The sequence below is a fragment of the Nerophis lumbriciformis genome, linkage group LG08, assembly GCF_033978685.3.
Source record: "Nerophis lumbriciformis linkage group LG08, RoL_Nlum_v2.1, whole genome shotgun sequence".
In the NCBI taxonomy this organism is placed as follows: domain Eukaryota; kingdom Metazoa; phylum Chordata; class Actinopteri; order Syngnathiformes; family Syngnathidae; genus Nerophis; species Nerophis lumbriciformis.
The window spans coordinates 56,973,777-56,987,989 of NC_084555.2; the positions used below are offsets into that span (position 1 = coordinate 56,973,777).

General features: G+C 45.3%; 1 protein-coding gene across 4 annotated transcripts; it reads right to left on the reverse strand.

Moving 5' to 3' along the window:
* Positions 1–1,861: 1,861 nt before the first annotated feature.
* On the reverse strand, positions 1,862–10,381 carry LOC133612003 (uncharacterized). Of its 4 annotated transcripts, none has more exons than XM_061969228.1 (5): positions 10,014–10,381; positions 2,411–3,577; positions 2,293–2,346; positions 2,071–2,154; positions 1,862–1,981 (listed from the first exon to the last, which is right to left on the reverse strand). In XM_061969228.1, the coding sequence occupies exons 2-4, from the start codon at positions 3,228–3,230 to the stop codon at positions 2,072–2,074; spliced, it is 957 nt and encodes a 318-aa protein (XP_061825212.1). In that variant the 5' UTR covers positions 3,231–3,577; positions 10,014–10,381; the 3' UTR covers positions 1,862–1,981; position 2,071. The 4 variants fall into 4 exon arrangements, 3 of the variants coding, with proteins under 3 accessions (XP_061825212.1, XP_061825210.1, XP_061825211.1); XM_061969226.2 differs by lacking the exon at positions 10,014–10,381 and adding an exon at positions 7,600–8,934; XM_061969227.1 differs by lacking the exon at positions 10,014–10,381 and adding an exon at positions 8,786–8,927.
* Positions 10,382–14,213: the final 3,832 nt, after the last annotated feature.

The following is a 14,213-nucleotide window of genomic DNA, read 5'->3' on the forward strand; positions in this document are numbered from 1 at the left end:
AATGAGGTCACGTAGCTCAGTCATTAGGCGCAGATAGGGAACGCAGGAAAACAATGGACCGAAAAAAGCGCTCCAATGTGTAATAAAGTTCAAAACAAAAGGTATAATCCAATGAATAACTTTACTGAGAGATTTGAGCAGGGTACAAACACATGACTAACACTTTTACGACCAACCGGAAACATAGCAACCGGGCTAGCAACGCACCTCCTTTACGGCAACGTTCTTAAAGCAAGCGCAGCACATACATATATATATACAACATATATCTCCCTTTTTTTACTTTTCCTTGTAAACAAAACAAAATCACACTGTATATGTGTTAATTATAAATAATGCAGACGAGGCGTGTTGGCTGAGTTCATTCTTAGCTGCCGGGTGGCAACATGCAACAACACTTTTTTTTTTTTGCTCGTCACTCCCATTGCATGCTGGGTAGTGTAGTTGTTATTTTCCCTAGCTCATATCACATCTTTCCCCCTAAAAAGAAATAATGTTAACTCAATAAAGTGTATTTCTTTTTTTAGCTTGAACTTTTCATTTTTTAGCATTGTAACCACATTTGCAAACAACTTTTCTCTTCATAGAATTTTCTTTCAATAAAGAAATAAAGTACAACAATGTCAAAGCATCATAACAAACAGTTATGTCAAATAGCAGCAGAAGTGCACTTTTTGGAGAGCTCTATTATTTTCAGTTTTGTGCCCAAGGGACTGATTTTATTTAACACTATATTATTATTTATACACCTATAGTGATCACAGAGACATGTTTTTGTGTTACTGTATATATTTGTTTTTCTGAAAAATACCGCTTAATATAGTTTGGGTAACAACAGTCAATATTTATTTATTTTATTTAATTTTTTTAGGGGGGTAACAGTCAATATTTATTTATTTATTAGATTTTATTTTTTTCTTATATAATAAAAGTGAGCTTTTGTTAAACCAAATATTGTGTGTTTTTTCCATATACAACAACCTATCTGGACTCGATAAGAGAATCGATAAGGAATCGGTTCGATAAGAGGATTCGATAATAGGCTCGAACTCGATCATTTCTTATCAAACATCATCCCTAATCTTGAAGGAGCATGCAAGTAATTGTTTCTTGTTGATGCTGTAAACAAAATGTCACTGTGCAAAGCCACGTTTGTTGTACTGAACACAGATTGAAAATAAACCGACTGAAATAATAATAACAATTAATAATTTCTAAGTCTTTGTTAGCCGTTTGTGAAGTTTTGTGCTCGTGAGCTACGTTCACTCGCATCCTGTGCATCTCCTGGGGGCTAAGCCCCCCCATCCTTAAAAGCTAGTGACGCCCCTGGTTTGTGGACAGAGGTCTCTCATGGCATTTAAGTGCTTTTGTCGTCCTCGTGGAATTGTATTTGCGTGGACATGCGGTGACTCCTGCAAGTGATCCGTGCTTTGAAGCAAGTCTTTGGGACAGAGATCTGCTGCCATCTACTGGCGAATCTGTGAACTGTTCTGGGAGTACACGAAAATATATGGACAATATAACTACCTTTTTTCTCAATATCAGAATAAAAGATTGGACTTTAGTGTCATTTTAATACAAAATACATCTACACTGGAGTACTTCGTATTGGTGTTTTGATGTACTACTTTTGTCTGTATTTTATTGCTATTAGTATGTTTTAATCCAGTATTTTAGCATTCTCATTTTATAGCTCGGTTGGTAGAGCGGCCGTGCCAGCAACTTGAGGGTTCCAGGTTCAATCCCCGCTTCCACCATCCTAGTCACTACTGTTGTGTCCTTGGGCAAGACAGGTGCATGTCTTCACAGGTGGGAGGGGCCATACCCCATAAAAGCATAGAATTGATAAAAAGCAACCAAACATTTGTCAATCTTTTTTTATTGACTACAATGTGGGACAGCAGCAGCACTCAACCCATGGTACCACATGGTGCCACATGGTACCACACCTCTCTGCAGCATAGAGCCCGTGGTACTGGCCCTGGAAAAAAGATGACAATTAGAATGAGTGAGATATACACAAATATGTGTATGCGTAAGTAGAGTTATGTGTGTTAATCCTGCTGCTACCTTATTTGCGCTTCTTATTTTTTGGCTTTTTGGCCGGCGGCATCTCAACGTCCGGGTCCTGGCTGGTCCCTTCACCACTTTTATCTTTCTCGCATTTTCCAAGTTGTGTTTGGTAAGATACAGAAATACAAGTTATAGTTAAGGTAGGACACAGAAATACAAGTTACGAATGAAACAGTTCATTATCAGGCCACTCAAGGAGCTGATGTTGACTTCTCATACCTTCTTTCTTGTCTTCTGGGAGCTCAACTTCACATTCTCTCTGAAGCAACTTCACTGCAAGAGATGGCTTAAACTTAATAATATTGTAATGTTAGATGGTAGGATCTACCTTCCTTACATTTTAAGTCGATAACGTCCTTTTTTAAGTTGCAAATCTCCTTTCTGAAGCTGTCTCTCTCCTCTGGGTACTCTTTCACCCGCTTCAAGAGCTCTTCCTTCTCTTGGTGTAAGGTCTCATTCTCCTTCTCAACTCGCTGTATGGCCTCTTCTTTCTTCTTCAAAGACTCTTTCTTCTCCTCCAGAACTCTGCTTAAGGCCTCTTTCTCTTTCAAGACCTCTTCTTTGTCCTGCAACAGCGTTTTATTCTCCTTCAACACCTCTTCCTTCTCCTTCACAGCTCGGTCTAAGTCCCAGTCTCTCTGCTTCAAGGCCTGTTCTTTCTCCTCCAACCACTCTTCCCTATCCTTCACATCTCGGTTTAAGGCCTCCTTCTCCTTCTCAACTCGCTGTAAGGCCTCTACTTTATCCTTCAACTCTTTTTCCTTCACCTTCAACGCCTCTTCCGTCGCCTTCACAGATTGGTGTAAGGCTCCATTACTCTTCTCAGCTAGGCGTAAGGCCTCTTCTTTCTTCTTCAACGTCTCTTCCTTCTCCACCACAACTCGGCGTAAGACCTTTTTCTCTTTCAAGCCCTCTTCTTTCTCCTTCAACACCGTTTCCTTCTCCGTTGACACCTCTTCCTCCTTCGTCACAGCTTGGCGTACGGCCCAGTCTTTATCCTCCAAGGCCTGTTTATTCTCCCTCAACGTCTTTTCCTTCTCCTTCACATCTTGGTGTAAGGCCTCTATCTTCTTCAAGCCCTCTTCCTTCTCCTTCAAGGCCTTTTGATTGATTGATTGATTGAAACTCTTATTAGTAGATTGCACAGTACAGTACATATTCCGTACAATTGACCACTAAATGGTAACACCCCAATAAGTTTTTCAACTTGTTTAAGTCGGGGTCCACGCAAATCAATTACCTCTTCATTCTCCTTCACTGTTCGGTCTAAGGCTTCTTCCTTCTTCTTCACAGCTCAGCGTAAGTCCTCTTTTTTCACCGTGAACGCCTCTTCCATCTCCTTCAAGGCCTCCTCCTTCTCCTTTACAGCTTGGTACTTGAAATCTTCCTTCTCCTTCATAGCGAGGAGAGAGACCGCTCGCTTCTCATACTCCAACATATTAATGTAGGCCACCATCTTATCCCTTTGGTGTTGAGCTAGCTGATCCAAGATCTGCTGAATGTCCTGTTCAACACCAATACACACACACACACACACACACACACACACACACACACACACACACACACACACACACACACACACACACACACACACACACACACACACACACACACACACACACACACACACACACACACACACACACAAGTCATACTGTATATATGGCATGATAACTGCAGGATAGTTCCGTGTACTAGAGGAGTGACTGAATGATGAATGTGTGAAAATATTTAAATATATAACTGCCATCATATTATCACAAAACTATGTGCACATACTTGTAGCTTTGATAAAACAAGCTATTATGTACTTGTAATTTCATTAAAAGCTAGACAGTGTAGGTTTATTTTGACATATTGTTTGTATATTTTCAAGACTATATTAGGAGTTACCCTGTCTACATCAAGCCAAATAACTCCTTCAAAGAATAATTATTTTGCCTAAATAAGCCCCGTGTCAGCAGCACTAACCCATCTAATTCTTGAATCTCAGGCTCTTAGCTTTCTTTGGATTTATCGATGGAGTTCGGCGAGGGCAGAAAATTGCGGATGGAAAGTAAAAATTGCACACAGAGAGGTGCTAAACTATAAAGTCAGTGCCTTTGAGTGTTAGAATAATTATGTATATATTATCATCATAACTTTATAGCAACAAAGTATTGTCAATTGTGCTGAAGTGGTATTTTTGTATTTGTGCAGAGCTCGCAATCCAAAAGATTGCCAGCCTCTTTATCAGTGTTGTGTCCAGACTCGGCCTGCTGACTGCCAAGGCCAAACATCGGGTACCGGGACGCAGACAGAGCAGAGACTGGGCGATAGCACCAAGTGTCAACATATTTGCATTTTTGTATAATCATATATTGTGTCTAACTGGAGTTGTCCAGATTACCCCCTTCCCTCAGCGACAGTGATGTAATAGGGACATTCCTAATAAATTGAGGAGACATGCGGGCAGGCTTTTTAGAACGTAGTTTGGATCTGTAACTAGAATACAGCCCAAAACACGTGTCTCCTCCAGCTAAATTGAACTCTCTCTCTGCATGATTCCTTGCTTCTTGTCTGATTATTAGATGTCATCAGTGTTTGAACCTGACAATAAGAGTTGACTGTGGTTATGGCTCTAGGGAAAAAACTGTTCTTGTGTCTGTTTGTCTTAGACCTGATGACCCTGTAGCGCCTCCCTGAGGGCAGCAGGTCAAACAGGTGGCTGAACTCTCATAGGCACTGATTTTACACTTTAGCACCTCTCTGTGTGCAATTTGTACTTTCCACCCACAATCTGAATGCTTCTGTATATAGTATTATATTTATTTCCTGTAAACAACACATTCCGAACATAAATGGTTTTCTGAAGATTCAATCGCAATCCTCACAAAAATATTTTTTTCAAAGTTGCCGCAACTAACGTCTTTTTCACCATTTCGGGGTATGTGAAAGTCGACCGGCCTGTCGGTCCGTGGCCACATTTGTCTACTACCAGGTGAATGAATGAATGAATTATAATCTAGAACTGACTTTTAGCAAGTTTGAGACGAAGCAGAAGCAGCCGCTGGCTCAGTGCATCAACAATAGCAGCGTAAGCTAGCATTAGCTAACTGCTATCATTGCGGCGCTAAAATAGTCCCTCTGCGTTGGCACTTATAATAACAATATCACTCATATTTGGTTAATTTTAGGGTCACGACATGTAAATGGAGTGTTGTTGGCGTTTTCTGGATGTGTTTCAGAGGGTTATCTGGGCGCAGTTGAGGACCCTCGATCTGTTGACTCAATTCTTAACTATTTATTTATGCATAATGCATAAAAAAGCCAAGCATATGTGTTCTTGTCTTACATAAGGATTCCATACATCCATCCATTTTCTACCGCTTGAAACAGCGTACTTCCGGTATGATTGATCTGATAATATTGTCAAGGTGCAGAAGCGTTACTCCAGTGACGTAGAATCTACGGAGATATTCGGAGCCGAATATTCAAAATGTCCGACTAAATTTGTGGCATTTTGTGAGGTTTAGACGGTAATTTCACATACTTTGCCGATTGTAAATACAATTGAATATGGTCTAATGTAAGGGTGTGTAAGGTACATAAATATGCTGAAATAACAATATGTATCCCCTGCTAACTTCATGTGTGATTAATTAAATTCCCAAGTTGTGTTGTAGATGATGCTACACATGTACAGCAGTTAAAAAAATGAGTAAATTACATTAATAACATCCTGTAATTTGATTTTGATATTATTATTAATTTCATATTAAGAAAATGAACACCAATGGGAGCATTTTAAAACTCTGCCAAACTCAATTCCACCTATTTGACTGATAATTATCATCACATTATTTACTCAGAAAGTATAAATAACAACAAATTAAAATATAATACTTTTAACTGCAACATGTAAGTGGGCTTGGTCTATATTTGAACAATGAAAACAATCTGAAGTCATCTTTATTTTTAAGTGCCTCGATTTTATCAGTCCGGCCTACTTGAGAAAAATGAGTAAATTACATTAATAACATCCTGTATTTTGATTTTGATATTATTATTAATTTCATACTTAAGCCGCTCTCCTTATTACAATTGCACGAGTCATAGCTAGTAATGCAAATTTGAACATTCATAGGGCTCTGTACCCTTCCCATTTTAACTGAAAATCTGTATCAGTACTCAATGGTATCACTTTTCAGTACTTTTGTGTGTGTTCATTAGGGCTGTGAATCTTTGGGTTTCCCACGATGCGATTCAATATCGATTCTTGTGGTCACGATTCGATTCAAAATCGATTTTTTTTCCATTCAACTTGATTCTCAATTCAAAACGATTTTTTTCCCGATTGAAAAGGATTGTCTATTCATTCAATACATAGATTTCAGCAGGATCTACCCCAGTCTGCTGACATGCAAGCAGAGTAGTAGATTTTTGTAAAAAGCTTTTATAATTGTAAAGGACAATGTTTTATCAACTGATTGCAATAATGTACATTTGTTTTAACTATTAAATGAACCAAAAATATGAATTATTTTATCATTGTGAAAATATTGGACACAGTGTGTTGTCAAGCTTATGAGATGCGATGCAAGTGTAAGCCACTGTGACACTATTCTTCTTTTTTTTATTTTTATAAATGTCTAATGATAATGTCAATGAGGGATTTTTAATCACTGCTATGTTGAAATTGTAACTAATATTGATACTGTTGTTGATAATATTCATTTTTGTTTCACTACTTTTGGTTTGTTCTGTGTGGTGTTTGTGTCTCCTCTCAATTGCTCTGTTTATTGCACTTCTGAGTGTTGCTGGCTCGGGTTTGCTTTTGGAATTGTATTGCATTGTTATTGTATTGCTGTGTATTGTTTTGTTGGATTGAATAATTACAAAAATAAAATTTTTGTTTTTGTTTTAATAAATAATACAAAAAAAAATCTATTTAAAAAGGGTTAGGGTTGGGGTTGGGGTTAGGGTTAGGGTTAGGGTTAGAGGGTTAGGGTTAGGGGTTAGGGTTAGGTGTTGGGGGTTAGGGTTAGGGTTAGTGGAAGGGGGAAGGGGCTAGGCACTGTCCATCAACAGTCTGCCCAGTGACACCCCACCAGACGCACCCCCCCCCCCCCCATCCCCCCAGGGACCCCAAATGAACACCGTCGAACGCGGTGTCAGACACATCAACCACTAATAAATTTTAAACAAGCGACGCGTTTCGGCCTTCTTTGACCTCTTCAGGCATGCATTGTCTAAGCTTCAACATTTTTCTCAACAGCATGATGGGTTAGGGTTAGGGTTAGGGTTAGGTTTATGGTTGGGGTTGGGGTTAGGGTTAGGGTTAGGGTTAGGGTTAGGGGAAGGGGAGGGTATGCACGGTCCGTCTATGGTAAGCCAGGACGGCGCCCAAACTGCACGCAAGGTCCCCGGGAGACCCCGACCAGAGACAACAGGCACACGACGAAGGGAGCCTGGATCAGCAAGGCCGTGTCAGGTCGGATGGACCTTGACCACGGCTGTCGTGGGATGTCGATTTGTGCTGACCTCTCCAGATGACCTTTCTGGAGGGCTCGTTGTCGTCGGATGTCAGCAAAGTCGTTTGTAGGTGAGCGCCGCCGTGTCTTGTCTCACTGTTATTGCATCACGGCTGTTGCAGGATGGCAAGTTGCGCTGGCCCTCCGGATGTCGTCCGCTGCACCCGGCGCATCGGAAGCAGCACCAAATAGGTCTCCAGCCGGCGGTCCGCAGGTCTCCTCCACCGCAGGTTTGCCGTCCTGACAGCTGGCCCGGTCTGCGGGTCCGCTGCGTTTTGTCCCTGAGCCGCCGTCTTTGTGGCTTTTTGCTGTGGGTGGCTCTCTTGGCATCTTCCTCACGCTGCCTTTCTGGCTTTTTGGCATCGGGGTAGCAGTTTTGGTCGGTCGCAAGTTTGCTGTGCTGTCAGTGGGCGCGGCTTGCAGCAGTGTCAGCCGCAAACACGCCGTGCTGTCCTTCTTCCCCTCCAGGTGCGCAGCAGGCGTCAGGGGGACGCTCATCGGGGGTCAAGAGGTCATCGCCGTCGTCCGCGGGCCCGCCGCGTCGGTCCTCGAGCTGCCACGTTGGATTGTTGGCCTTTTGTCGTGAGTGGCCCTTCGCGCCGCCATTGTATTTCCGGCCTTTTGCTGCGGTAAGCCTTTGCCCTCACGCTGCCGATTTGGGCTTTGCTTCGGGGTAGCAGGTATGTTATTGACCTCAATGTCCATTAAAAGTCTGGTGGTCTTTGCTGACCTTCTTGATGTATGTTGATGTTTAATCCATTATAGCAAAAAATGGTGGCAAAAAATTGGTAAGTGAAACCTCTGTGGTGTTAAAGTTGCTAATGTGTCGCAACACTGCTGCTAATGTTCAAAATAAGTCCAAATAATTACAATAGGGCGAATTGGGACAGCCCTGACCTTAAGGGCCCTTAAAATGCTTGTAGGGGTCGGCCATTTTGGGGGTTGCCATGGCAACACTCATTCGGACCTCGTGGTGCTATGGCCTCATTGAGTGTGCCAAATGCAGCAATTTCACGGTCAAAAAACTTTTTAACATTATCTTTGAAGCAGCAAGAGGTTATAGAAGACAAAAATATTGAATTTGGTGAGCCAATTGTGTGTAAACACCGCTAACTAGCTGTGGGGCTAAGTAGGCCCAAAGCCTCCACCAGACTAGTGTAGTGCTCAAAAATGAATAAATAAAATATAATAATTACCATCCATGTGAACAGGCAACGTTTCGACTTTATTAAGTCTTCTTCAAGCCAATGGTATGTACAAACTTGTGAGTGACAGCCATCGCCGCCGGTGGAGGTGCACCCCCAGCCGGAGCTAAGCTATCACTGACAGCAGTCTAGCAGGATGACGTCATCAGCTCCAAAGTGGGCACACATTTAAAGAGACAGTGATGTTATTATTCAATCAACCTGTGACCGACATAAAATTGAATAAAATATATAAATAACAAAATAGAGACTATATATATGTAAAAAATAGAAATTGAAACGAAATAAAAATTATATAAAATATAAATTATACAAATTATAATAATGCACCATTAATCATGCTGGTTCAAATTTGGACTCCAAAAAGGCATGGTATGGCAATTTGAGAACTTAATTTGAATCTGTTCCCAATTCTCACTCAATATAGTCCACACAAATACATTTTTGCATAATTGTTTTACACACGTGTGTCTCCGGAACGAAGACCCCCAGAGAAAACCCACAGACGGCAAGGCGCCGACCATGCGGCAAACCAGAGGCACAGGCGGGTTAGGTTTAGGGTTGGGTTAGGGTTAGGGTTAGGGTTAGGTTTAGGAGTAGGGGGTGGGGGGTAGGGGATAGAGGCACTGTCCATCGACAACCTGTCCAGGCAACGTCCACACCAACCGCAAGACCCCCCCGAGGACCCTGAAAGAAAGCAATCCGAGTCCGCGCCAAATGCGGTGTCAAACACATGTTGGATAACGCGCGTTTCGGTCTTTCAGACCTCGTCAGGCTGGCTGAGCCATGCCTACTGGGACTCTTCTAGTTCCCTAGTAGGTGGGGCGCTTCTAATCCCCTTGGCTATCGGCTTCCCTATGTTTCTCCACAGCAGGATGCTTTCTCATCGACTGCTGGAGAGGGAATGAGCCGTTCTGGCAGGAAAAGGCTTTATATGAGTGCTGCAGGGGGCGGGGCTTATATGCTCTCCGCTGCAGTGGAGTCTATAGACCCTCAAAATACACTCCTTCCTATGTGATGCATCAAATTGACATATTATGTGCATCACATAGGGGACAAACACCCCCTTGAATATCGGGGTGTTTGATCAAAGCAAAAAAATGTTTGCTTTGATGTACCTCTAACTCCTGATATAATGTGTCTGAATCAAGTCTTTTTTAGGCAAATTGCTGACTTGTAGCCCCTCACCACACTCAACACAGTGAAACGAACTACTCACCGACAAGGTCCCGAGTAGGCTCACGAAGGTAGGACGTCGCCCGACAGCAGATTGGAGGCACGGGCTGGTTAGGTTTAGGAGTAGGGGGTGGGGGGTAGGGGATAGAGGCACTGTCCATTGACAACCTGTCCAGGCAACGTCCACACCAACCGCAAGACCCCCCGAGGACCCTGAAAGAAAGCAATCCGAGTCCGCGCCAAATGCGGTGTCAAACACATGTTGGATGACGCGCGTTTCGGTCTTTCAGACCTCGTCAGGCTGGCTGAGCCATGCCTACTGGGACTCTTCTAGTTCCCTAGTAGGTGGGGCGCTTCTAATCCCCTTGGCTATCGGCTTCCCTATGTTTCTCCACAGCAGGATGCTTTCTCATCGACTGCTGGAGAGGGAATGAGCCGTTCTGGCAGGAGGAGGTTTTATATGAGTGCTGCAGGGGGCGGGGCTTATATGCTCTCCGCTGCAGTGGAGTCTATAGACCCTCAAAATACACTCCTTCCTATGTGATGCATCAAATTGACATATTATGTGCATCACATAGGGGACAAACACCCCCTTGAATATCGGGGTGTTTGATCAAAGCAAACATTTGTTTGCTTTGATGTACCTCTAACTCCTGATATAATGTGTCTGAATCAAGTCTTTTTTAAGCAATTTGCTGACTTGTAGCCCCTCATCACACTCAACACAGTGAAACGAACTACTCACCGACAAGGCCCCCAGTGGGCTCACGAAGGCAGGACGTCGCCCGACAGCAGATTTGCAGGCACTGGCAGGTTAGGTTTAGGAGTAGGGGGTGGGGGGTAGGGGATAGAGGCACTGTCCATAGTCAACCTGTCCAGGCAACGGGTTAGGGTTAGGGTTAGGGGTTAGGGGTTAGGGTTAGGGTTAGGGGTTAGGGTTAGGGTTAGGTTTGGGGGTAGGTTTTAGGTAAGGAGAAGGGAATGGTTAGGGTTAGGGAAGAGGGGGGGTGGGGGATATGGGAAAAATAAAGAAGGGAAAAACGGGAATGTGCACTGTCCGTCACAATCCAACGGGCTCACACTCACACCTCATTTAGGCCCCCTGGATGTCTGGTGCCCAATTTGGAGATCCGAAGGAGCTCCGCCCGGTGGCGTTGGGCGAGGCTCCATTTGGGATCCGTCTCTACGACAGTCGCCCGGACGGAAGACCACCCGTGTCGGAGAAAATGCTGAACCAGGTGAGTGTTGGCATTTTTTTGCCTAACGATGTTGTACTTGTGTTGGGCGAATCTCCTAGCTAAGGTATTGCCCGTCTCGCCCACGTACATATCGCCACATCGTTGGCACCGAATCACGTACACACAGTTGCGGGTGTGTCGGCCGCCACGGCACAACGGCTGGAAAACCTTGCGGTTGTGGGGGTTCACCAACCATGGTGAGTGGCGGACAAGGGTGTCCCTCCTAGTGGAGGGCGGGTCTCTCAATGAGCTGACCCTGGCCCTGACCAACAGATCATTCAAGTTGGGGTTCTTACGGTAGGCCGGCACCACGTAGCGCCTCGGCAGCCTCCCGCTACTCTCCACAAAGGTCCGGAAGTGGTCTTTGACCTTCCTGGCGACCCGCACGGCCGAGGGAGAGTAGGTGGTGATGAGAGGGATCATGTCGGTCCCAGGGGGAGGCCCCTTCGGGTCCAAGAAGACCCTCAACTGCCGTCGGAGGAAGGACCTGGAATAGCCCCTCCCCCTCAGGGCAGAAAAGAGGGTCCTCGAGGCCGTCAGGAAGTCCTCCCTTCTGGTGCAGACACGATGAAACCTCAACAATTGGGATTTCACCAACCCCGCGAAGGTATGCTTGGGGTGGAAGCTGCTTTTGAAGAGGAGCGCGTGGGTGTCGGTCTCCTTGAAGAACACCCTGATGTCCAAGTGTTGCGTGTCGGCAAAGTCGGGACCCTTGAATGTCGTGGTGTCCAAAAAGTCGACCGATGTGTTGCTCCTGGTCGACTTGATGGTGATATTTTTATTGTGAGTGTTCAGCGTGTTTAAGAACACGCTGAACTCCTCACTGGAATGGGTCCAGACACCCCAGATGTCATCCAGGTACCGGAAGTAGTGGAGAGGACGTTTTGGGCAGGCGGCCAAGGCAGAGGTCTCCCACTCTGCCATAAAAATGTTGGCATACGCCGGTGCAAATTTCTTGCCCATAGCAGTGCCCTTAATTTGGAGGTAGAAACGACCGTCAAACTCAAAGTCGTTTCTCCTCAAATTAATGTCGAGGAGCTGCAAGAGCTCCTTTTCGGGCCTGCTAACGTCGCGGTACCTGTAGAAGACATTTTTGACAGCCTGTATCCCCTCATTTATATCAATGTTTGTATACAGGCTGTCAATGTCGATGGTAAACAAAATGGCATCTGGGGGAATGCAAACCTTCTTGATTTTATCAATAAAATCATAGGTATCCCTGAGGTAGCTGTCGTGCAGAACGGAAAGCGGCGTCAGATAATGATCAATGAACGCCGCCGTTCTGTACGTCTCGCTGCCGCAGTCAGACACAATGGGTCGCCCCGGAGGGATCTCGTGGGGCTTGCTCCACTTGTCTGGCTCCTTGTGAATTTTAGGGAGCATGTAGAACCTGCGGGGGCGAGGATCCGGCTCCCCCATGAGATACCTATGTTGTTTGAAATTGATAAATTTTTTAAGTAGAAGATTATCCAGAATCTTTTCTACCATGGGAATAGTTTGGGGATAAATAGGTTCCGGCAGTGGTTTATAATACGTCATGTCACTCAACTGCCGAGAACCCTCCCATATGTATTGCGATCTGTCAAAAATGACAACAGCACTCCCCTTGTCGGCTGGTTTGATCACAATATGTTTGTTTGTTTTTAGACTATGAAGGGCCTCGACTTCTCCGCATGTCAAATTGGGAGCGACCGCAGGTGCGCAACCCGAACCGAACATGGAGAGCCCATCGGACCGGACCATAGCCTGGAATTCCGGAGGCATAAGTCCAGGTGAGGGCTCCCAGCCGGAACGGGCTGTGAACGGTGTGGGTCCGAGAGAATCTTGTTTCTCATAGTACACCTCAAGTTTGACACGTCTGTGGTAGCGCTGGAGGTCAAATTGAAGTTGATGATGCCAGTCGCTACTGAGATTAGTGGAAGGAATGAAGTTGAGGCCCTTATTGAGGAGGGAGATTTGTAAGGGGGTTGGCGTGAAATTATGGGCCAAATTTATCACGTTCTTATTACCCCCCCGAGCGATCGGGATTATGGGAATGCCAAGTTTAAAAAGTCAAGCCAGTGCTTGAGCATCAACTTGGCCGTGTCCCGAGTCCAGTGGACCAGGTCGGGTTGGGTCTCAAAGTCCCGGCTGTCGAGAGCCGGGATGTGAGCATAATTGTTCCTGATTAAACTATTCAGCTGCCCGAGGTTGTTTTTCTGCTCAACGGGCAAAGAGGCCGAATAGTTAATCAGGGGGATTAGCACTCGGGCCCGTGGGAAGGTAGCCGCGGTCATCCTGAGTGCCCCTTGGAGCTGCTTAATAGCGGTCTCCTTAACTTTCTGCTCACGATGGTTGATCCCAAAGGCTAGAACCAACACTTCAACCGGTGCAGCAATTATGGTCTTGCGTAGGATGGCCTCCGCGTGTCTAAAACTGGCGCCCGGGTAACTGTCGATCTGAAGGTCGTCGACGTAAAAAGGTGGTAGATGGGACAGATTGGAGTCGCCGATCACCAAGAATTTCTTGTTGGCCGACAACTTCCAATCCATCATCCTCCTACTCGAGACCATGTGTCTAGTGGGTCTACGGGGGGAGGCACAAGTCATATCCTCTACCAACTCGACACATTCTGGAATAGAAAGGTGTTGTGGAGTATCTGGGACAGAAGGCCTCTTGTGTGGCTTCCTTTTTAGTGCCCCAGGGAACAGATGTGCCCAATCGGGGGACTCCTTAGGAAGCATCTCCTGAGGGGGCGTCTCCTGAGGAGGCGTCCGCTGCAAAGGTGAGTCCTCATAGTCCACCATAGGAGCCCCGGAAAGTGTGGGTCCCCGTGGTGAAAATTCACCCTGTGGTGCCGTCTCCTCTGCCGTCTCAGGCTAGAGAGGGGACCAGTCGGGGGTCGCGGAAGAGTAACGAGGGGACATCACCGAAGAAAGCCCCCGCTCCTGTTCTTCATCCCGAAGGTCGATCAGGAGAGGCGAGGAGGCCGTGGGCCCCCCTGGTGAGTCATCGTCGTCCTCTGT